Here is a 25810-nt window from a genome sequence, read left to right as displayed (position 1 = left end):
TCTTCGCCTGGCTCTTCGACAATAATTGAGCTTGATTGTGTAAAATGTATTCTGATATTGAGTGTTTAATGACAGTGTTACAGTGTTAACAGTTTTCTCTTACATAGTTTTAAAATAACTTATGTTCCTGTTCATATCGAGCTCTGTATCTAAAGATAGTTTTTTCCCCCTATATTTTTGTAATAGCACATTTAGTTATTAAACTGCTCCACATATCAGTGCATATAATCACTAATGTGAAATGAGACTTTTACTTTCATACCAGTAATTATTTTTGTCAAAATAAAGTGTAATCCTTCAATTTAATTTTCAATGTCTATTTAAGAACTAATTTCATGCTTAATTTGCCTCAAAAAGAGAAACAGAGATTGAGTTGGGATGCAGGATCAAAGTATAAGGAAAAGAACACCTCGCTATAGACTAAGCTGCATACCTTTCTATATAGCACCATAGTACATCTGATGCAATGTAACAGCCCACAATAAATGAAAGCAGAAATGACACACGCTATTAAGTTCAGCTGTTTGCCAGGGTGGCCTTAGTTGGCAGTTTGATGAGATGCCAAGCGAGTTTGATACTGTCTTCTTTTATGTGCAGGGCGCCATAATTGATGGTTGTATTGCAATCAGGGCCTGTAAAGCTGTCATCATCAGTCTGGGCTGCCAGAGGTCTCTTCCTCACTCCTCCCTCAGTACTACCTGTGGTTTGTGTGCACAACAAACAGCTGATAACAACTTACTCCAGATAAAGGAGAGGTGTTTTAAACGGAGAGGGAAGTCGATAATGGCACCTGAGGTTTCTGGAATGATAGGTTACAGTGTGTACACTGTTGGTAGAAGAGATGATCCCGACATGGCACTGATTACATGTCAGGAGATAAAGAGGACACTGTGTGTGTGTGTGTGTGTGTGTGTGTGTGTTCCATTTTTTATTGAACGCTTGAGTCCCTTGGCATGCAATGATGTCTCCTTTGTGTGTGTTTATGTGCTATATAGTATTAAAAAGAGTACATTGTGCATGCAGACTTTAATGCATGTCATTGAATATGCACACTGTACTGTATGTACCTGTGTGTGTGTGGGTGTGTTGGAGAGAGGGGGGGCCTAATGTCTCTGTATGCATGCGGCTGAGCAGCAGCATCAGCCTAGGTGGCAGGCAGAGTCCATAATGGAGTAGCCATGCTGAGCTGAATAATTCATATCTGGATGGGAGCTCAGATGAGGATATCCAGCATTTTCATATATCAATTTATTGCATCGCAGATGAAGGCTAAAATATGCTGAGTGCTTTATTAGCTGCAAATCTATGTCACTAAAAGGCCTTTGTTTCCGTGAGGTTACCGGGTTCTGGCGTTTTTATATTCTTTGTCTAGCTGGATCACAGACAAAGTCACTTTAGTTTGATCAGGTGTGAATGATATCTCTTTCATCTTCCTCTCCAAAAAGAACGAAAACATGTCATTGATTTACCCTTTATTCGGGCAACACACTAAACCTTCTGCAATGAAAATGATTGTGATCTATTATAAAGATGTGTTTTTTGAACTGTGTGACTTCTGGAAAACTGTAATTTTACCATTCTTTGAGTATCAGCTTCTATTATCGTAGCACAACATGCAGACAACTTTGGACAGTTGTGTCGGGTTCAGTTATGCAGAGATGAAGAAATGTGATGTCTTAAATATTGTTTGAAATCTCATCATTATGTTCAATACCCGTGGGAGGTTTGGAGGATATTGCAGCTAATATGACACGAAGATGCATGGCTATAAGCTCCAGAAAATGATGATGGAGTATTCTGGCAGAAGATTTCCAGTTGCTGTCATGATTTGTCTTCCTCCAAAATGACGGCTCAGCAAGATTGCATTGCAGTGTCAAATTGTGCATTAGTGCACCGTGGAAGTAAGGACCCTTTCAAATCAAATGCTACTGATTTGGACTTTTTTATTTGCCTTTAATCACCTTGAACTAAAGTATAAGCACAATCACACGTAAAGTCCGTTTGGATCAAATACTCAAGATGGCTATGGGCCTGCATGCTGTCCACAGTCAACTCCTTTCTGATTAGGTTATTACTGTTATATAGGAGCTTTTAGGGTTTAACGTAAGTAAATCCATACGTACCATCAAGCACTAAAGATGAATTCTTAAGTTTGATTCCTAACGTGTCCAACTCTGACGAAATGCCCTTGGGAAAGAACCCTGGACTTGCTCTGCACAGGTCTGACCTCTCTAGTTTAATGTGTTTATGTCTATCCGATGTATATGTGAACAAACAAATTCCTAATTACCCACGGTGGAATAAGGTGATTGAGCGCTCAGTGAAAACCTCCTCTTTAAGACTCCTTATAGAGACATGTTATGTGCAAATCCATCGCTTTGGAATGGAGGAAAACAGCATTAGCCCAGATTGAGAAGGCATGAATATTGCATCAGAGCTTTGTTATGCTCAGGCTCACGTCTGTCTTAATGGTGCACTTTACCAACTAGCTTTATCCATTAAATCTGTGTGCTTAATGTGAATGTATGTGTGTGTGTGTGTGTGTGTGTGTGTGTGTGTGTGTGTGTGTGTGTGTGTGTGTGTGGTGTGTGTGTGTGTGTGTGTGTGTGTGTGTGTGTGTGTGTGTGTGTGTGTGTGTGTGTGGAGGGGAAGACAGAGCCTTTATTTATGTGGATAAGTGATGTGTGCTTGGCTTTCCCTTTGTTTTAGTCCACGGACGCGATTGTGTACTTTGTCAAAGTACAACTGATGCAATCTGTCCAAAACTGATCCAGTAGCAAATTGTTAAACCTTAAACAAATTATCTTGAGAAAAACACTTCTACATTCACCTGTGCTGAGCATCACGGGGTGATCTCAGCACCGACTGGATCTGTGAACAATCAACAAGATAATTCCCAGCGCTTATCTTCTGAGATAACAGCTATGGCTGTTTGTTTAACTTCTACACTGACCTCTCCGTTGTTGCTTCTCCTTTTTTTTCTCTTCCTCTGTGATCAAGGTTGGGAAACTCAATACCCCCGATGTGCTCTGTTTTCACCTGGTCGTCACGGTAACACCAAAACATGGGGCGGTCGTGAATGAAATTCCTGTGTGTCATCAATCACCGGCTGACAAAGACGCGATTGTTGTGGTCTGTGAGTGACGCGGGGGGAATGTGCTGTTTGAGGCTGGGACCCCGAGCTGAGGCCTGGATGTTTACACTGTTCAGGTTCACTTCAGAGACAGAGAGGGACTGTCCCTTCACTGTTAGTGTTGGACTAAACACAAGATCATTATAACAAGGAAGCTATGAATTCTTAAAGGTCACCTATTATGCAAAATCCACTTTTTCCTGTCTTTCATACATCAACATGTGTCCCCTCTGTGGAAAGAGACTCTGAAAGTTTCAGGAACAAAGATTCTCTCTCTTTTTGTCCTGATCCATTTCTATAAAAACCTGTCTGAAAATGAGCTGATCAGATTTTGGCCACTTTATGATGTCATAACGATTTTTTTGTCTTGTGTAACCATTAGCCAATCCCCAACCATGGTAACCCCCCCCCCCCCCACCTTATCACCTGAATCTCCTCCTCGAGCACCATTGAGTTCTTTGTAACCAAACATCTCTCAGAGGGGTGTGGGGAGGGGCTCCTTATTTTCACCTAAAGTAACAGACAGAGAATCAGCACTTTTGAAACAGGGCTGAAACAGAGGGGATTATGGGTAATGCTGCAATGATCTGTTTGGTGTTTAGAGCCAAACACTTCAGAGACATGTTCTGTATAAATCTGAGACCTATAATATATTAATGAGTTAGAGTATAAGAGGGGACCTTTAAGAAGAAGTGTTTCTTTGTGTTAACTGTGTACTTTATGTTATACTGTACTGTTTAGCGACATTCTTCCACATTAGGACGTACAGATGATGTAAGACACCCTATATCGGCCTTATAAGAGGACATTTGCCCGCCAAGTTGTTTCTCCATGACCTCATGTTCGTGCATCTGAAACTGTTGCATGTTATAACTGGTCTCCTGTCTTTTTTTGCATTTTTTTGCATCCATTAAAAAAGGTTAAAGAAAGGCTGAGGTTCTGTTTTTACGAGGTAACGTTGCCTGTGCAGGCACTGATCAGCTTGTTTGAGGTTAAATTGATTTGGCAAGTTTGATCTCTTAATCAACCAACTGCCGGATATCGAAGAAGAGCAGCATTAGTCTACTCTACATGATCTACACTTAACAATCATTAAAGTCTAGACAAGTATATGCCAATTTAAGACCAATTGAGCCCAGACTGATACTCACTACTATAACTTGTTGGATATCAGTACGATTGCTATCTACTAAGCATACATTGCGGGCATTACTCCAATTAACTTCCAATATCTAAATGTCCTTTCTTTACAGTGTGAACTCTCAGCCTACCTGTCAATGCCTAATCGTCCATGCAACCTAAACCCATCTTTAGCATGCGTACATGCTAACAAGCTATCAGGAAAGGACGTCCATGTGCCAGAATCCCCCACTCCATAACACTGGGAGTCTGGTTCACATTTGTTCTGCTCGCTGATCCGTCTTGGTGCGTTTAGGTTCAAACAAAGAAGAAATGAGGGAGTGATGAGATCATAGAATCACTTTTCTAAAATAAAGTTGGTATTTAGTGGTGAAAGAAAACAAAATGTAAAGCGTGACCATTGCAGCACGAAAAATACATTTCATTTGTCAATATTTCAGTACCATACTGTTAAGTTACAGGCTGGAAAAATGAACCATTCCTTCATATTTATTATTTCTTACCCTATTTGACAGTCTCTATGCTAAGCTAAGCTAATCGCCTCCAGGCTTAATAAGACTGAAAAGGTTCTTCTCATCTATCTCGCTACAAGAAACTGGAATGCACATTTGTTAAGGTGTCGAAATAAGTGAAACTGCCTGTTTTTAAATGCCTTTTTAATTATGTATTTATGCTGTATTTGTTCTTAAATGTCTTTTGCTTAAAATCTGTAAAGCACTTTGAATCGCCACGTGCTGAAAAGTGCTATATAAATCAAATTGCCTTGCCTTGCCTAACTGACACAAAGACAAGGAATCTGACAGAGCCAACAACCTGTGTGTGTTATCAAATCAAATCAAATCAAGTTTTATTTATATAGCACATTTATAAACGATTTTTAGTCGAGCCAAAGTGCTGTACATATAATAAAAATAGCCTACAGTAGAGACACTTCACAGCAAATACAACAGCACAGATTGTTCAGAATATCAGTATGAGAAAAAAATCCTTATCCTGTCTCTTGCTCCTTGTCACTCAGTGATATGATGATAATGATTACCATTGCTGCACAGGACCAGATAAGCCTGCTAAACAAAATGAACAAAATACACACATGCTCACACTGTCATAGGGAAGTCATTGCTTCACTGCGAACACGATATCAGTCAGCATTCTTTGTCTTCAAATAACAGTGACCTTTCCTCACAGCCGGTTGTTTTTCTAAAGTTCACGGTCAATTTAAAGGCTCCGAGCTCCATTTCCTCTATTTCCTTCATAATACCACCACAAAGAATAAGGGTCAACACTTGAACTGTTTTGCTCCTGTGACTGTACCTGAACTATGACACAAAGCCATCAGACTGTTAAACACCTGAACTTTTGAAAGAACATCCATAACATTCATCTGTTTGCAACTTATAGACTATTCTTGCACTATTTCTATTATATTCTATTTTATTTGTATTTACTTGCACTATTTTATCTGTTTTACTGTGTTGCACTGTTGTGACCTAAGATTGCCATTGTCATAACTACACTGTAGCTATGTACAAATGACAATAAAAGCCTTGAATCCTTGAAAAAACTGTACAAATGTATCAACATGAGCGCACAACAGATACAGTACTTGTTCATATACAAAGAAGCTTCTTTTCTTATGCTAAACTTCGATTATCAACAGTGGTATTGTTGGGATCCTAGAGCTGTGTGTCCTCTCCTTCCTCTCTTCTTCTGATTTACTGAAGCCAATATGTTCAGGCTTCCTTGTTTGCTCCAGCGGGACGTGAAGCCCTGACAGTAAATCTCTATCACCAATACTCCTCCATATGGCAGCATGAAAATTTCATTGTGGAGAGCCTGAGGCTTGAAGGCCTAGCTGGTGGGGAATGTGTGTGTGTGTGTGTGTGTGTGTGTGTGTGTGTGTGTGTGTGTGTGTGTGTGTGTGTGTGTGTGTGTGTGTGTGTGTGTGTGTGTGTGTGTGTGTGTGTGTGTGTGTGTGTGTGTGTGTGTGTGTGTGTGTGTGTGTGTGTGTGTGTGTGTGTGTGTGTGTGTGTGTGTGTGTGTGTGTGTGGCTTCAAAGATGCAGTAATTTAGGGTTGGTGTGCATTTGTAGTGGTGGGGAGTTTGTTGTCACAAGGGTGGGTCTGCATATGTGTGCAGGCTCCTGAAGTTCAGTATGCATGTTTATAAAACCAGATGAAGAGATTTACGATTTAGTGTGTTGTCATTTATTGCCTTGAAGGAAATTCAGTTTGCAAGACTGCCGCTGCATACATCAGACACACAGTAAGTATTTTTAGGAGATGATATACTAGTTCTTATATTACTCACCGCAGGGGTTATACAGTGAGTGTGTGTGTCTGTTTGTGTATGCGATACCAGAAGACATTTGATTTTTAAGAACCATTCAATATCGATCAACCTCAGATATGTAGACTTCAATCTTATCTTTTTAGGGTTACACATTACAGTGCATTGTAATCTATGACCTTTCTGAGTATTTTATTATATTATGTTGTATCAGATACAATTTACTGCACAAAGGCAGCCCTGGGAAGTTTTCAACCACTGCATATGGAGCTGTATTGTTTTTAAATACCTTTCAGAATATTGTCTAAACGTACTGGTGTCCGTTGCCCGTGTCGAACTCGACCCATCTGGTTTTGCAAGCAGAGTAAAACAAACATGAACAAATATTTGGAAATCCTATTCTGACTCATGTGGGTCTGCAACAGAATCACTTGCAGCTTCTGAAGAAGGCAGCGGGTCCAAACATGCAGCTCTGCCATCACTCAAACCATGTGATGTGTTCATTAAACAAAACCGAATGGAGACAGGATGAATTTGAGGTGTGATTCAATGCAATCTACTGAGGTGCTGCAGAATGAGCCTTGCTTTCATGTCTTCAGGGAAGTAACCACACTAGAGGTCACTGTTGTAGTTCCACAGGAATAAAAAGGGAGCAGAGAGTGGGGGATATGAAGCATTGATTACGTTTTACCGCTAAATAGTTTCATTTTATGAATTGCTGATGTCTTGTAATATTTCTCTGCATGTCACATGTATATCAAATACATTGTGTGCATGTGATGTGACTGTTTTTACAATTTTAAGTAAGAAGAGCACCCACAGACACGCACACAAAGACAATCTTAGTAAGCCCGTCACAGTGTCTTAACTATTCCTTTACAAATGATCTATTCTCATCTACTGCTTTCCTACAATGCAGTTTTTCCTATTGCACTCCCAAAAACTTGTGCTCTTGCATTGTGTCATTACTTGCCAGCGAGGGGAGAGGGAGGTCTTTAATATTTTAAATGAATATGGAGTAAATGTGATGCATTACGTGGCCTCATAAATATACAATACACTGCTCTAATCCGTCCTTTCTCTATCACGGTGTGTGTTTATAGGAGTGTGTGCACGTGTGTTTGTGGCTGTGTGTGAGTTGGTTTAAATGTAAGTAAGAAATGTGGGATTTTAATCAAGCATACATTTAAATATTTCACATTTAGACTCAGATTTTTAAAAAAAACTAGAGGTAAAGATAATTAATTATTCACACATTACATACCTTGCAGTTGTGACTGTGAACCGCATCACCTGTGATTAATCATTCAGAGGCTCCATCTGTGTCCTGGACGTTTCAGTCAGCAGCAGACTGCAGGCTCTATAATACAGCGGGGGACAGGAACACTTCTCATGTCCACGAAGAAGGGACATGTAGGATGGATGTTAGAAAAAATGTGGCACATGTTGGATGAAAGCATCATGAGTCTCACATTCTTTAGATCAATGCACTCAATAAAGTCACTGAATACAGGCAACACAATATTTACAACAAATCTGAGAAGACTTTCAACCTCTGGATTCCAGAGTCTGGATATGATTTTTGAGTTAATTTAAGTTAAATATTTAACAACAGTTGTTACTGTTAAGTCAGATTATTAGTTTTTTTGAGGACAAGCCTTCAGTATTACTTGTTTTTATTTATTATAGGGAATTGTCTGGGTTTTGGTTTCTTCATCTGGTTTTGGTCGGATTTTGGTCTTAGATGAAATGTTGGCAGAAAACCAAAGAATTAGAGATTATTTGAAGGAATTCTCTAAGGATAATTTGGGAATTTAATAGATAAAAGCGATAATACACATATTGGTCTTTCTTCTAGCTTCGTGTTTTGGCAGACTGACTATGGCTTTTATAATGCTGAATGAAAACGAAATGTGGGAAAAATCAGAGCACAAATCACATAAAAACACGCAAGCATGCACACACATACATGTACGAAGCAGTTTGCACATGCAGGCAGACTCAAGTACACACACATACCATGCATACATCACTTCAGGGGACATTACATTGACTTACATGCATTTCCTGGAGACTTATCCTAACCTTAACCATAACCAACACATGCCTAACCCTTACCCTTAACCTTAACCCTAACCAAGTCTTCACCCTAAAATTAATGATCCCCCTCATGGGGACCTCCATTTTGTCCCCATAAGGGAGGCAAGTCCCCACACGTGACTGTGTAAACAGATTTAGGTCCCCACAAGTATAGTAATGCTAGGCCACACATACACACACACACTGAGCTGCAGTTCTGTGCTTGATTGTCTTACCATCAGTCATTCTAGCAAGTGGTAATTGAAAACACATCTCCCCCAGCCCCTGGCACCCATTACAAATAAGACACACTGGGGCTTTCTCCACACAAAACAAAGCATAATAACAAATAGAGTCAGAACGACCAACAGAGAAAGAGAAGCATGCTGTAGTTTTTGGCACAACATGAAGAGAACACGCTCCCAGTGATTGGTAGACGGCCAAATCCATTTTTCCAAAAAGGGAAAAGAAGTAATATATGTGTCCCTGACTAACAGACGCAGCACTTGTCCCGGGCCGATTCATAAATCGTCATATTCTGAGCTCGAGTTTTTGGAAAGTCTATCAGTTCCGGATGTCTTCTTATGCTCTGGTTTTTCTGAAATCTTTAAGCATGAAGCACGCAGCAAGTCAGATGGACACTGAGACGGGCGAATGGAAAGAAACAAGATACACATATTGTTCATTTTAATGGTCACACTGCAGAAAGCTTGACTTCTTTTCATATCATTGAGTCGTTAATGTTTTATTTAAAAAAGAAAACGGTAAAATAATCTGCAAGTGCAGCAGCATTCAACCTGTTTTAAATCAAGAGGTTTCATGATATTAATATATCTTATGAAAGGCAAGAAGAAGGCAAATAGCCGCACTGGAGCATTATCTCATCTCACTGACTTCCTTTAAAACTTGTTTTGAAGAAATACCTAGTACTCGATAGTTGACAGTCAAAGGAGTATTAGACAAGTTAGCATAACATATCACAATTAGTACAGAGTACATTTGGACTACCTATGTTGCAAATGTATTATCTTTTCAATTTACACACGGCATCTATTGCACGTCTGTCCGTCCTGGGAGAGGGATCCCTCCTCTGTTGCTCTCCCTGAGGTTTCTCCCATTTTTCCCTTTAAACTGTGGGTTTTCTCCGGAAGTTTTTCCTTGTACGATGTGAGGGTCTAAGGACAGAGGGTGTCGTATTGTCATACTGATATTTTGTACAAACTGTAAAGTCCACTGAGACAAATGTAACATTTGTGATATTGGGCTATATAAATAAACATTGATTGATTGATTGATTGATTGATTGATACAGCAAAGCCAGACAAAGATGCACGTCATTTTTTAAAACTGTATATCCCCAGCTTTCAGTCTTCAGCCCCAATGGACATTGAATGAAATGACAAGTTCAACACACATACAGTAGTACTTCCCAAATCCTGTAAAGAGACAGTGATGTACCATGCTGCCACATTTCCTCTATTATGACTTGAAAAGACTGAATTATTTACGGTGCATAAGGCAGTGTTCGTCAAAACCTTTAAACCACCTTTATTGTTTGTGGAGAAATCTCCAATCATAAACCTTTTGTAAATTATGTGAATTCACTGGGTTGAAATGCACTAATGCATTGCTTCTACACACACACACACACACACACACACACACACACACACACACACACACACACACACACACACACACACACACCACACACACACACACACACACACACACACACACACACACACACCACACACACACACACTGTAATGCAGTCACTCACGCAGGCGTAAACACAGAGGACAACAGGTCCCTAATGCCTCTCACATGTAAAACGTATTAAAATGCATCGCATTTGACATGACCTGGAGGTATGAGAGTAAACAACATAAGACTTAATTGGCAGCTGAGAACGATAACACCTGCGAACAGCCCGCGTCTTGTCCATGTGGTCGAACCACATTCACACACACACACACACACACACACACACACACACACACACACACACACACACACACACACACACACACACACACACACACACACACACACACACACACACACACACACACACACACATTCAAAACAAAGGCTGATCAGTGAGGCAGAAGAAAAGTGATAGGAGGCGGGTGAGGGGGTTGGGGAAGAGAAGAAAAAAAGGCGAGGCTGACAGGCAATGATTGATGTTCGCCCATCACGCTATAGGCCTGACACTCATCCCTCTCCCTCCCTCCACTCGCAGCAAAGTCACCAGTGTGTGTGTGTGCGTGGATGGATGTATGTTTTCCAGTGGGTGTGTTCCAGACTAAAACCCATTCAATCAATAAAGTGCGGCTCTCTGAATCACAGGGCAATAGCCAGATTGCTGACTAGGCAGAAAAAGAAGAAGCGTAGGAGAGCACATTTCACATGTAGATTAAAATCCCTGCATGGTAACCTTTAGTGTGGGTGCTGTGTGGGAGGTTGGATGGTGTGTGTATGTGTGTTTATGTGTGTGTGTGGGGGGATAGTAGCATGTAAACAGGCCTTATGTCAAGGTGGCATGTGTGACAGGGGACAGGCAGGTTTCGACACTATTGATAGACAAACTAACATCGGGGTGAGTTGGACACTGTACTGTCATGTGTTAGACTCAGACTGTAACCTCAGTGGCTATAATGTGAGAATCCCAAACATATATCTAAGTGAATGTCCTTTTCTTTGTGTTTTCTGCAAAGAAAAGTTGACAATATGATCTAATTTGACTAAACATGGTAAAGCAGCGTTTAGTTATTATGCTCCAAATATCTGGAACAAACTCCCAGAAACCTGCAGGTTCGCTGCAACTCTGACTACTTTTAAATCCAGACTAAAGACTTTTCTTTTTGCCGCTGCTTTTAATTGAACTATTCACATCTTAAACTGCACTGTAACTTTTATCTTTTAATGTTTCTTGTATTATCTCTTCTTTTTAAATGCCATTTTCTTAATGTCTTTCGTTTTTTGTAAAGCACTTTGAATTGCCTTGTGTTGAAAGGTGCTATATAAATAAACTTGCCTTGCCTTGCCTTGCCTTGCCTTGCCTTGCCTTGCCTTGCCTTGCCTTGCCTTGCCTAATTTAGCAGAATGTAGAATATCCACTTCATGAAAGTAATTACATTCAATGCACTTAACATGCACTCTGTTGTCTATCCTGGGAAAAACGTATTCGGTTCAAACAACGTGATGCCCTTGATGTTGCCGACAGCAGCAACAGCAGTCTGTTTGGGGTAAACAAAAGAAGAAGAAAGGTAATAGCATCAAATCTGAGGACAAGATGTCCAGTGCAGGAATATCGTAGCTGTCATGATTAGCTGCAAGAATTAAAGTACACACAAGTCGTATGGATCATGCCTTTACAAACACTCTATAATAAAAATCACTTGTCATAAAGCCCCCCCTCCCATGTGTCTGCAATGATGTTCAACCACAACTGACTCATGGCTTGTTTTGATGTGTTGCCCACACTTCTGTCTCCCCCATCAACCCCCTCACTGTGCAGTCTGTTAAAGAAAGTATACTTAAAACAATATCTTTCATATCTTCTTGACTTGCATTGCCACAACCTTAAATAACTACAGTAAAACTAACTCGTTGCATACTGTTTGACAATTTACATGTTGAGGTCCTGAAGTATCAACCCTATAATAAAGTGAACAGTATCTTACCATATTTGATTGTATAATCACTCCTAGTTAAATGAAAACAATAAAGCATCACTCTATCATAACATGAAAGGACACAGCTCACATACAGAAGAAGAGTGTGTTTCCAAAGAAGCATTAAATTCCTTCATCAACCGCCAAGTACAAAGTCTGAGGCTCACTAACCCTTAAGATGTAATAGCAGCCTCCTCTGTGGGGCAGAGTGTGTGTTAGCTGCAGGGATGAGTTCTTCACTTTGGCTCGGATGTCTCTCCCTGTTTCCAACCTTTCTTTAAATATTGCAAACTTGGCGACTAACTTACCCGTAAACTAAACGCATGGTGAATTCCCAGGCTGCCGTTAGGGCCTTGGTTTCTTTGCGAAGAATTTCAAAAACCAAATCAAACAAAAAACACACAAATCTGTGTCTGGCTCTCTGCGGAGAAAACACGGGGCAAAGCCTTGATGGAAATGTTTCATTTATTTTCCTCCCAACAGATGCTAAACGAGCAGCACGGATCTCTCGATTTACATCTTTAGTTGCTTTGTTGATTTGATAACACATATTTGCATTTGGAAACAGCTCGAGTAATTTGACTGGGGACTCCCAATTTGCCTTTGAGGAGAAGACTGCTGAAAAACACTGCTTTACTGTTTGCTGGCATTCTTCCCCTCTGCCTTTCTACTTGGCATACTTCGTGTTTGTGAGAGCGAAGTGCAAAGAGGGTGCGTATTAGTGAACATTACAAAGAATTATCATCTTATAACTGTGTGCAAGTGTTGATCTTCTGTCCATATGAGCCTCTTTACACCTCTTCTCTCTGTCATACTTTATCAGAGCCAGGAAATGGAATTACTTATAATGAGCAGACAGCAACGAGCTCTGGATCTGGACCAACCTCCGCCTCTTGAAGGGGGTTTGTGTTTGTCATGTGTTCCTATACTAACAAAAGCAAAATGCCATCACAAACAGATTAGGAACATATTTTGAAAGTTAGGAATCCTACCAGTCCTTGGGTCTTTAAGGAGCTCTGAGGAGGTTGGATTGGAATTAGGTTTAGGATGGGACTGAATTAACAGTTGTAGCTTTTGGCAACAAGTGAATTTTGTTTTGAAAGTCTGGATATTTGGTTACCATGGGCAGTAAGCAGAAAAAGGACAGAAACTCAAGCTCCATATATAGAAAATCTGTAGATTGTCGTAAGAATGTTGTATTTTTTCAGCATTTCAAATCATTTTGGTCCAAAAACCTTTACCTTACAATCATAAAAAAACACATCCAGGGTCTGAACGTGGTGTACACCAGCTTCTTTTTCTTCTCTTGCCTCCAGTCCTAAATGAGAGCCAGATGACCATCATTAGGCACTAACCAACAGCATGCAGGCACAGGCAGCACCCAGCATGACTCTGAAAGGTCACAAGGACCAGTGTGTGTGTGTGTAAAGGTTGTGGCTTTGGGACCCTGGGGGCCTCCATCACACAGGAGATGGTCAGCTGGCAGGTGCTTGTGTTGTGTGTGTGTGTGTGTGTGTGTGTGTGTGTGTGTGTGTGTGTGTGTGTGTGTGTGTGTGTGTGTGTGCATGTGCGTGTGTATCTATATGGTTGATCGGCTTTGGCCTCAACAGACTTGCTTTGCTTGCGTTTTCCGTGGTTTGCTTTTGTGTGTGTGTGTGTGTGTGTGTGTTTGTGTGTGTGTGTGTGTGTGTGTGTGTGTGTGTGTGTGTGTGTGTGTGTGTGTGTGTGTGTGTGTGTGTGTGTGTGTGTGTGTGTGTGTGTGTGTGTGTTAGGCAGCTGGAGTTCCACTCAGCTGGCCTCTCTTTATGCAGTCCTGTTTCAAAAAATGAACTGTGTCTCTGCACAGCGGGGGCCATTTTAACTCGAGAAGCTAGCACCACTTAACATTTTAGCGCCCTGCTAACATATTGATACTGTTACTGTACAACAAAGCAACAACTTACCCTGTAATTAACTCCAGGTCCTTAAAGATGAGCTGACATTATGTGAAAGCACAAAATGATTTGCGGGCTCTTTGTCTCCAAACTTTTATAAGAACAATTGACTGATAACAAAGTGAGTATTATGAAGCTAATAGCTAGCTTTCCTGCATCTGCTATTCCTTTTTGTCCTCGGGGGAAGATTTGGCACCTCACTGTAAAGCCCGGCAACAGAATTACCTCAGCCTAAACCTGTCAACAGACCATTACAGCCCACGCTGACTATTACAGGCTGGGGGGAAAAGGTCCAAAGCCATTGTAGCGCAAAGGTGTTGGCAGATATAGGCCGGAGGAATGTGGCAACAGGGATATTTGTTGGCTGTGTGCAACAGAGCTTCGTTTCTCAAAACATTGGTTAAGTCTGCAGACTCTTATCAGCGTGCTTAATAAAGCGTGGTGATGCTGGGGTATCAATACGGGATCAGTTTAGATGGAGGAGATAAAAAACAAACTCATGGTGATAATCCCCGGGTTGAACAGTTTTAGAAAGTCGAGTTGATTGCAGAGCTTTCAGGTGGGTAATAAATCCTTCACAAGATGTGTTTCTTCTCTTACTCCTTCCATTCCAAAGCAGTGATTTAGATTAAAATAACAAGACACCTCCTTGCTTCTTATCATTATTACGCCTGGGTGACATTGACCTTTACATTACTTATTTTTCTTGGAAAGATATTCCACTGATTACGTAGTTGTAAATTACTTAGACGAGATTGTCAACTAGACAATTTAAATGTCAGTTTTGCGCCAGGTGGGTGAAAGATAATCCCTTTTAGACTTGGGAGGTATGTTGTTTCACACCACAACGAATATAAAAAGGTTCCATTGTTAAGACTATACATCACTATAATAGTCATGTTTAAAGACACAACAAAAGATCAATATCACTGAGAAAGTCTTGGCTTTAATGTCTTAAAATCCCATAGTTTATTCTACTATCAGACAGTTTCCTAATGGCAACCGATAAATAAAAAGCCAATAATAGTAAAGTGTTTCCAGACAAACAACATTAGCAAAAATCTGTCCAAACAACTTTTAAAAGATGACTCTCTTGCCGTTTGTAGTCCCAAAACACCCTGAACTCTACACTTAAGTGTTGCCCCATCATGCTCATGGGCTTTCCATCACTGTCCTCCAAGGAGGGAGTGGGGGAATTTGGCACCCCTCGACTTCCCCCCCAGTGGGGAGGGCGGTCATACCTGGGGGCCCATGAATGGAGCCCTCAGGTAAAGCGCTGTTGAAACAAATCTAAAGCTGCCTAATGACACGCACCGTGAAACTCTTCACAGGTCATTTACGCTGCTGACAGGCTGCTGCCACAGCGCTGCACACCTCCTCCACTCCCTGTGTGTGTGTGTGTGTGTGTGTGTGTGTGTGTGTGTGTGTGTGTGTGTGTGTGTGTGTGTGTGTGTGTGTGTGTGTGTGTGTGAGAGACAGACACAGATATACAAACATATGAAAAAGATAGCCTGATTTAGAGAGTTGAAAGAAAGTGGGAAAAGGAGCTCATGTATGTGTGATATGCATTAGTCCTACATTGGGAGGTAATCTGTGAGCTATGATAACAGTGTTTAGCCTTTCTGCAGCAGGAAAAGCAATTAGAGATGCTATCTCCCAAGGCTGCTCTGCACTTGTGTGAAGAAGGCAATAGCTTCCTCAGGTCGTATTTCCAAAGAAGTTTAATGTGTGTTTGCTGTTCTTGGAGTCTGTTTTGTGGAACCGTGGATGCCCAAGGAAAATCTTGGCTCATGCTAATCTACTACAAATGCATTTGTAATCCTGCACACGAGTAGGCCTCCAGGTCTCATTACTCACTTCCGCCACTTCAACCCCACACTGAGAGTGAGTGTAGGGAGGCAATGAGAGGTGACAAAAAGGGGAATAGTCTCCCAGCTCTTGTTCCTAAAACAGTATCACTTTAGATTATAACAGTAAAATATTTGAAAGAGTGAGATCACGCTTGATGCATTAATATGCATTCTTTTCACAATGTGTTTAGCAGTTTAGTGATTGAACTTAATTATAATTGTAATTATTTAACCAAATTACATTTGAGAATAAGAATGTTAGGAAGATTTAACCCAATATAATTTCTCCTCATTTCCCCTGTGTAGATTATAACAAGTCAGTACCGGAGCGCTCTAGGTTTCAGGAAGTGTTTTTGCCTTTTTTGAGATTTGAGGCATCAATCTTTATTTTCGATATCCGGCATTAGTATAGGTCTTTGAGTCTTGAACCTGTGGTACGACAGGGTTTCAACACAAATATTGTTTTGATCCAGGAAGGAGAAATCTTCTTTTCACTGAAACACCTACGCAGAGGAGGTCAAAGGTCAAACTCAGCACAGAACAACAACCTCTAAGCTGTCACGCCATGAGTGCGCTGTCCCTAATTATCGTTACTGAGTGCTAAATGTTTACATAAAGATGAACACGTATGGACTCGAGCATCATTACGCTTTAACTCCTAGTTTGCTTTTCATGTAGCATCTGTTGACTTTTTAGCTTTTGTATAAATTCAATTATTCAGTAGTAAAGCAGTAACATTGGGGAAAAGGGCAGCAATATTGGCACATATTTTAGTGTATTTATCACACTTGCTGAATAGAACTTTTCCTAATAACACAACACAAATCTGTCCATCATACACTCTCCCTTTCCCCCCTAAATTATTACCACACCATCCCAAACTTCAATTAATGTCTCCACACATCAGTTTCAAGCTGCAAATCCCCCTTTTCCAAAAATGAAAACATTCACATAAGAATGGACAGTTTAAACAGGTGCCATGGTAACATAATCGTCACTTCAGCAATTACTGCCTTATGCCCGACTAACAGTCATAAATCATTCTTCCTTCTACAAAGGGGACGTTGTGGCGCTCCACTCCCATCCAATAATCAGAAATTGCTCCGTGTACGGCGTAACGAGTGGGCGCTGAAACAGCCCTTTCTTCTGTGTGCTCCGCGATATTTCCCCCTCTATGGCGACGATACAGGGATCCTTCAGCGAGCACGATATTGTACCTGCCCGACACCTGTTAGCTTTAGCCAAGGGTTTCATCAGATAGTTGAAATAAATACTAGTCATCATCATAACCATAATCATAGTCATAAAAACCAGGGGCCTTTATGCTGTTGCCAAATTGCCCTGCCAACTGATTTACTGTGAGTGGGGAGGGGAAGAAGACAGGGAGCAGGGAGGAGGATGGGGCCTATTACGTGCAAGGAATGGGATAAATACTCAAATATACACACCTGCAGACCACCCGTCTCTCTCACACACACACACACACACACACACACACACACACACCTGGGAACTCACAGGCACGTAATGGCTGGGGATGGGCTAGAGGGAGGAACACTGAGGAATTCTCCTGGGATTACAAAGAGGAACATTGTCCTCCCCTCACACACACTACAGCAGGTGAGGAGAGTGATAAGGGGCCACAGGACAAATTAGCCCTCATATTAAAATAATCCCTTACGTCTAATAACAATAATACGCTCCACACGGAGGCTATTGCACGGTCACAATGGTGTTCCTTTTCAGGCAGCAACTTGTTGAAAACAGATTTGAGTGTTTGTGAAATGGGCCCATCATATCTGCTGGACCTGTCAACAGGCCTGCAATACACGGAGGTTACAGTAATGGATGCCAATAACTGCAGTAAGTCTGTGTACACTCAAAATCCTGAGCAGCTGTCTGATTCAAAAGTAGAGTCAATGATGCAGCGAAAAGACTCCGACAAAGTGTCTCTATAGGGGAACTCCATCAATTTTAAACAAGGTCCAGTTGTTTCGTCCTGAGGAGTTCTCAGCCTGTGAAAACAGCTGTACAAAGTTTGAAGGATAAGACATTTAACCAAAAAGTAACTCAGTGATGAAGTGGGTTTCGAAAGAAGGGGACATTTTTGGAGGCTGGAGTTGTTATCTTGACAGACACTGTTCAGATGCATCATGGGAAATGTATGATCCATTGAATACCATTATAGCTAAGACTACAACTGTTGAACATTTTTTTAAAAGCACTGCAGGCATTTACGCTCAGTTTTAGCCCATTAATACAATATATATATATACATTGTCCGGTGCCTTGCTCAAGGACACCACGGCAGGGCCCAGGAGGTGAACTGGGACATCTCGAAGTAGCAGTCCACACTCCATATTTAGGTCTGTTCGGGGACTTGAACCGGCGACCCTACGGCTCACAGCCCAAGCCCAAACTGACTGAGCCACTGCCGGACTCGATTGTCCCCGATTAATTAAATTAATCCCACCACTTTTATCCCAGATCAGATGTGGTTAAAATTGGGGTCCCCTGAACAGTGGTTCGAACGATCTAAAATGTTGATATCGGATTATAAATCAGATTTTTTTGCAAGTTCTCTTTTTGATTGGCAGTCTTTCTTTGAGCAATTACACGCTCCGATATTCCACACGACTGCTGTTAAGATATTTCTTCTGCAGTTAGCTTGAGAGTTAGTGCAGCAGTATTTTGCACATTGTTGCTTTAACTTCAGTCTTGAATAATACTGGTTGATATACCGATTGGTCTGCATTTCCCAAAGCACCTGCCGCTTTCTTTTTTGTATTTTCTATTCAATATAGAACTTCTCTCCCCGTCAACATTGTTTGAAAGTTGCATTGTTAAGAGCTCTAATTTGCATTCACACCAAATACGATTAACACCGTTTATACACAGTCTGAATAATGTATTCCTTTGATTTGGGTTTGGCAGGTAGACACAACATCATAGAGAACAGTAGTAGTTTGTGTTTATTCAAAATTCATATTCGCAATAAGTCCATCATGTTGTTGTGAGGTAACAGGCTGGAGTCAAAAAACAAAGGCACTGTTTACTACAAGTCTACCCTCATAACACAGCTGATCACAACTTCTAGGAATAGTAAGGCAATCATCTTCAGGTGAATGGCCATTAAAATGATTTGTTGTCTACAGAGGATCACTGTCTTTACAATATAACACATCATTCTGGCCTGTGCAAATAAAAGCAAAACATTTTTTTCAGGCACAAACAAAAGTCGGCTATATATATATATATATAGGAAGACACATACACTGTTTGATCAAACACATACAGTCAACAATACAGCAATGACTGTCTTCATTGTTACTTAGATGAAGACATGTCTAATGAATAACTTCAACCAATCATGTGTTAACGACTCTCTGCCCTTGTATTGCAGTTCCAAGAGAAACACAGATGAAACTATTTACTACTTTTAAACAAAAGCAAACAAAAGTGTTATCCAAAATATGTGCAGACATTACACAACAGAACATTTAGAACTTTTTCCAACTGGAATGTAAACTCTTTTTCAGTCAGCATTAGAAAAGCTCTGGGAAATCTCTTCTATTGTTATCCCAGCAGCAGATCAGAGAACAGTGCAGCTTTTTCAACAATAATAATAATAATAATTAATACTGATTAATACCAACATGATATATCTTAGATGCCATCATTGGTGAAAAGGACTGATTCGTTTTCTAAAGGCTTATTGTAGTGTTATAATATCCCTTTATTCCGGACGAAGCTCCTCTACGGTTTCGGGGCGTTCTGCATTCGCTGTCGTCTCCTGGCTAACGCCTCCTGCTTCTTCCTCTCGATCTCGGCTGCAGAGCACTTTGCTGTCATCTGGCTTGTGACAAAAACTGAAAAGGAGGAAGGGAAGTGAGGGAAATTAATGAAGACACTGAATACGAGCTTAGAAATCATTGAGAATTGAAGAAAAAAGGTTCAAATTGACCCTAAATCAGAACTTGTGTGGCAACTGAACAGCTAAGTTTTAATTTGATGACATACATAATTCGCTACCATAACTAGAACCAGCAGGGCACCCATGGTGGAGCTCATTTGGAAAGTACTAAAACCCACCTCCATGTCCAGAAAAAGAAAATCAGTTTGCAATTCATTGGCAATGAAGCTTCCTGAGGTTTGGACTCCTGACAGCATCCCAAATTAAATCCATAGCTCTGTTTACTTGTTCTGGGGGGGAATTGTTCATGTGCACACGCTGTCATTGATTATAAGAACAACATGTGACATCTGTTTCACTTGTGAGTTTTCACTTCAATATCCAGTCTAAATGCAGAGTATTTAAGACGGTAAATGGAATAGACAAACTGCCAAGAAGCATTGAGTGGAGGAAAAAAACATAAACCAGCACTTGCTTAATGGGAATACCTACAAGGTATATGCAGGAATCCTGAAGTCAGATGTAAAACCTTTTACGACCTTTTTTAAGACCCTTTCCGTACATTTTAAGACCTCATCGCCACTTTGAGTTTTAACCGGTTACCTTGGCGACACACTTTACCTCACATTGACTATATACAGTATTGATTGTCCTTCCTCCTTATCTTCCAACCATTTGGACGCAGACTTGCATTTCCCCATAACGATGTTGCTTAGCAACCGGCGTAAACGGACCTTCTTGCTATCAAGCAGTGAGCGCGCGATGTCCTGTTCAGATGACGTCCAATCCAACGGGATGCCATAAATAAACGACACAGAATCACACTACACACCTACGCCATGATTACATTCAGGCAGACTGTAGAATACAACCTCTTTGGACACTTTATATACTTATTGAAAACAAGCTACAAAATGTGATACCTTGGAAATGCCGTTTAATACTTTTTAATAGCCTTCATTTTCGCTAAATTGATTTATCAACTTTTAATACTTTTAAAGACCCCGCGGACCCCCTGCTTTAGTTTTCACATATTCTACTGGATACCACTTATCAAATGCATTTACTATAATGCTGTCGAATTATAGAAAAGTGTTCTTACGACAAACAACATGTGTTCTTACGTGTTAACATCATTTAACTTTAGCTTAATTTAATAATTTTTCTTTTGAATAAGTCATTTATTTGCTTATTTTTATTATAAAACTGTCCATACTAGTTATACTTTCTATAGTGTACTAATAATAATAATTCCTATTATTTGTGTCTATAGTGTCTTTACTGTTCTATAAGGTGTTCATACGTTTGTCTATAGTATACTGTTTATTTAGCTATTACCTCTATAGTGTATTCAACATTCATACTACTGTTCAGAGTGTTTGTAACCTATAATACTTTTCATAGTGTACATGCTTTTTTAATTTTTTTATATCTGTCATATTTATATGAAGCACTTTACTGCTTCTCTTGCACTGCTGGTTAGAGAAGCTAACAGTACTTATACTCTGTGCAATGACAATCAAATGTAATCTAAACTATTCTTTATCATGCTTTAATAGAGACCAGGAGTAAATAACACATGTTAGACAGCTCACCTTTGCTGCTTATAGCTGCCGAGTGAGACACGTTTCTCTTGAAGGCCGTGTGGTGGGACTTGGAGCTCTGCGATGTCCCAGCTGACACTGAGTGCGGCTTCATGTCCACATTCCTGGCCTGGAAAGTTCCAGAGGAATCCCTGTCCTGGTTAAATGTGCCCAGACTCCCACGGCTTCCCGGGTGGCTCTGAGACGTCTGTGATCTGTTGCTGGCACCCTTTATGGGAATGTTCCACCCATGGTAGTTCACAGTTTTACTGTTAGTCTCCGGTAATGAGTTAGAGCGAAAAAAAGCACGTGGCGACTGACTATTAGCACCGGCGACCATGAGCCGGGACGTGTCGATTGGCACAGGGGTTTTTCTCTGTCTGTCCACATAAATATCTTGCTTTGCTTGGCAGTTGCTGGTGCTTGCTTGCTGTGGCTGACTGTTAGAGATCTTCTCCACGGTGTCACATACCTGGTAGAGCAGCGCGTCGTCGTCCCCATCATCCCATAAGCTGTCTGAAATGTCTTTAACAGAGTCTACACCACCCTTCTGATATTTAGTGATTTTGTCAGGAATAGACAGCACAAAGGAGTCAAGGAGGTCGTCGTCCTCCCAGTCGTCATTACAGGATCCCCGTGCTCCAGCAGGATGTGCAGCTGTTTTCTGTGCGCTGGCCGATGTTGACGAGCCCTGGCTCAGGAAGCCGCTGATTTGCTGGGTGGAGGAGTCAAATAGAGCGTGCAGCTCGGCCTCCACCTGATCCGTTGGGTCCTTCACATTACCGAGGACTGATGTCTCTGTCAGTTTTCTGTCCTGCTTCATGTTTTCATCAAACTGCCAGGCCAGTTTCTTGAGGTCGTCCACGCTATTCTTCCTGTAGAGAGAAAGAAATAAAGAAAAAATGTGAATCTGGTGTTTCTTCTAATCCAAAATAAACAAATGCTACTAGTAAAAATGTACTTTAATTAGTGCTGTAGCGACGCGTCGACGCCAAAATATCGTCGACGACATATTTCCGCGTCGCCACCATAGACTGTATATATGGTCGCCACACACACGTGGGTCACCCAAAGCAACAAGCAGTTCGCAATCGCACTTCTAACACAATGGAGACTGAAACCTCACAGGATTGCGCACGAAGCCCTCAAACGAAAACATCTCGCCCTAGGTCTTCAAAAGCATGGGAATATTTTAAAGTTAGTCCAAAACGCAAAGATATTTATATATTTATATCTCACTGAGACTGCTGCTTGACCGGAAGCAGCAGCTAGCTGTGGTGGCAACCATTAGCAGCTAGCATTTGCTCTCCGATTTTTACATTAAAATGGAATTATGGATTATAAATTCAATAATTTGTTTATACATAGACGTTAAAAAACCTATGGATTAACCGATTCAGCCGCGTTTTTTCTCATTTTAATGCCATTGAACACGTATTTTGATCAGATTAACAGCTACGGTGGTGAGACGATCTCCCTAGAAGCTCTGTGAAGGTACGTGTTGTGATGACTGTATTTGCTTCCCCTGTCGCGAGTCCGGATCACTCAGTGATGATACTATGTACCTACATAATCTGTGGAGTCTCAGCTTTAATCGGATATCTTGTATGTGCAGCTACGATAAGTAATAAGGGTTATCTTGAGTTCTGTGCCAATGTCCGTTAGCATTTTTCGCTCAGGAGTCATTTAGATAGCATTTTAGTTTGCTTCTTATGAGACTTGTGTTTTGTTTTGGTAAACATGGTTTGTATCGTCAGTTAGCTGAGATTATTTCCGTTAATCTGGTATAACACATTAATAGGTTCTTAAATATTAAGATCCCCTGAGACACAGTATCGTGAAAAAAAAATTGTTTACATTACTTTTTTTTACATTACGTTTTTTATGAATTGAACAACAGAAAAATAATCGTTCGATTAGTCGACTAATCGATCAAATAATCGCCCGATTAATCGTTTTCAAAATAATCGTTTCCCCCCAGCACTAACTTTAATGCTTGCAAATAGTGTTTGTTAATGAAGGCAATACATCTGTTGTCAGGAGTGAGAGAATTTCTGGTTTAATGAATAGATAACACACCTTGAGGACTTCTTTCTCACGCTTGGCGTTGGTGTTTCCGGTGTGCAATGGAAGGCACCGTCACCTATCCACTGCACCAGAGGAGAATCATTCTCATTCCGCTTCACATCCTTTTAAAACACACAAAATAAGCAATAGTTTAAGAATTGTATTCAAAATAATTGCAGAAGAAGTCAAAAACCTTAGTACAGCGCCTCAAACTGAGTGGTACAACCAAGAAAATAAGAAATAACTGACCTTTGGAGCAATACGGTTGGCAATATCGGATATTTCCACAACTCTTGTGTTCACGTGTCCGGGCCCTGGAGACAGATAGAAACTGTTACTTACTAAACGCCCTAAAAATAATGGAAATTACTTTTCATAAATGTGATCAAGTTGTGTTTTCAAACACAAACATTTTTTTGAAAGTATTATTCAAAGTAATTTCAGTGTTATTGCATGTGTATGGTCATATAACATAATTATTTGTATCTATGTGTAGTTTCCATCCCCAAGTACAGCCGCTAGTAAAACAGCAAGACGCATCTTTAGCAGGTGTGCAGGTTGTCAATTAAGTATAAGCTCATTAAGCTGTAATTCAGATATAAAAATCTGTGATTTAAAAAAATAAATAAAATGGCAACAGAAAACAGATGTGATTTCTGTGTTGGGTATCTATTTGGTTTACCAGTACCAGCTGTGGGCGATGTAGAGTCCCAGAAGATGTCCTGTGATGGTTCTCCATCACCTGGAGAATCCCCATTATTCAAGCCGGGGTATCTGATGAAGCCTATCCGCTTTGGGCTCTGCAGATCTGTGCATCAAACACAAATCAAGTGTTCGACTATATCCTCCATGTTGTTCCATGACTACAATTAGTTTGTGCATTTAGGAAAACAATATACATGATAGTAGTATAAGTCTTCTTAGTGTGACATTGTTGATGTAAATGCTACTTCAGAGGCTTTTCTGAGATGACAAGAATTTAGATCTGAGAGGAACACTTAGTAACATTTATGCAACTGGTAAAGTCCTAAGCTTCTGTTAAACAGCTGATGCCATCAGCTTCTAGCAGCTACAAAAAATGTAATAAGTTAGCCAACAGTCCTGCACAATTAACATCTTAATTGAGTTCTAATATGGCCAACTTAGATCCCAAACCTCATCCTAACGTTAAGCGTCAAGGACACGGTTGTATGACAAGTTTAAGAAGTCATTGCTATATATTTAAGGCCTTTAAAAAAAATCTAATTCGATCTCTCTAAGTAAGAAGATGCTTATCAATATATAATCTTTCCCACGTGTCACATGGATTAACATTGACACTAAATCATGAACCTTTTAGACACAAAAAAGGTTTATGGTGTATTGTGACATTAGTTAAAGTAATAAGTGAAGTAAGTAAGCATGTTGTCACAATTGTGTTTGATCTCATGGCCGCTGCCCCGCTCCCCTAGGCTTAGGAGCACACAGGGTTAAATGGCTTCAATCCACCAGTTGTTTAACCTAATCATTCAGAGCATACATCTAACAGATCTGCATCCTCACCTTTACACATGGCTGTTGTTGGTGTGCCATGTATTTGCTGTCCTGTTTTCTTGTCCGTTGTGTTGTTGCTGCTCAGTTTGCAAACACTCCTCCATATCTCAGTGAACTCAGAGTCATGTGACTGTGACATCGCTCACTAAAACTACAAAAATAGCGCAACCTCTGCTGCACATTGTTGTATTAACTGCTCCGTAGATGGTTCATGTCATGGAGCAGCCAGTCTGATCGTTTATATTCACGGTTTGTTCATCTGTTCCGCAAACACTTTTGCTGTGTTTTTAAATTGTGCTCACTCCACCATGTTTGGCCGGCAACGTCATCAAACTACGGGTGCCGGGGAGCTTTTATGGCTCTTCGTTCGACGGCGCTGCAGTTGATTGCGAAAGGCAGAAAAACTGCGCTGTTGTGTTGTCAAGGTATGAACCATAGACTGTAAGGTAAGAAGTGAACCATATACTGTAAGGTATGAACCTGTGTGTTGTCAGAAGTTCACTTACATGTTCCATTGGTTTTACTATGACGAATAAAGCTAATAAAATGTCCCAAACCTGGACTATAGTTAACTTCATGAACGCCTACAGATTTTGCCAAGTAAAGCTA

General features: G+C 40.6%; 1 protein-coding gene across 3 annotated transcripts; it reads right to left on the bottom strand.

Moving 5' to 3' along the window:
- Nucleotides 1–19059: 19059 nt before the first annotated feature.
- LOC117542327 lies at nucleotides 19060–25522 on the bottom strand. 3 transcript variants are annotated; one of them, XR_004568415.1, is made up of 7 exons: nucleotides 25211–25522; nucleotides 24351–24476; nucleotides 23918–23982; nucleotides 23681–23790; nucleotides 21614–22476; nucleotides 20753–20850; nucleotides 19060–19974 (listed from the first exon to the last, which is right to left on the bottom strand). XR_004568415.1 is itself a non-coding variant. In XM_034209935.1 (6 exons), exons 1-6 carry the CDS (start codon nucleotides 25338–25340, stop codon nucleotides 19862–19864), a joined length of 1407 nt encoding a protein of 468 aa, XP_034065826.1. In that variant the 5' UTR covers nucleotides 25341–25522; the 3' UTR covers nucleotides 19060–19861. The 3 variants fall into 3 exon arrangements, 2 of the variants coding, with proteins under 2 accessions (XP_034065826.1, XP_034065827.1); XM_034209935.1 differs by lacking the exon at nucleotides 20753–20850; XM_034209936.1 differs by lacking the exon at nucleotides 20753–20850 and having other exon boundaries at nucleotides 24357–24476.
- Between the last annotated feature and the right edge of the window lie 288 nt (nucleotides 25523–25810).

Source organism: Gymnodraco acuticeps, unplaced genomic scaffold (genome assembly GCF_902827175.1).
Source record: "Gymnodraco acuticeps unplaced genomic scaffold, fGymAcu1.1, whole genome shotgun sequence".
Lineage (NCBI taxonomy): Eukaryota > Metazoa > Chordata > Actinopteri > Perciformes > Bathydraconidae > Gymnodraco > Gymnodraco acuticeps.
Note: the sequence above shows the minus strand (reverse complement) of the source record. Positions and strands in the feature narration are given on the sequence as shown.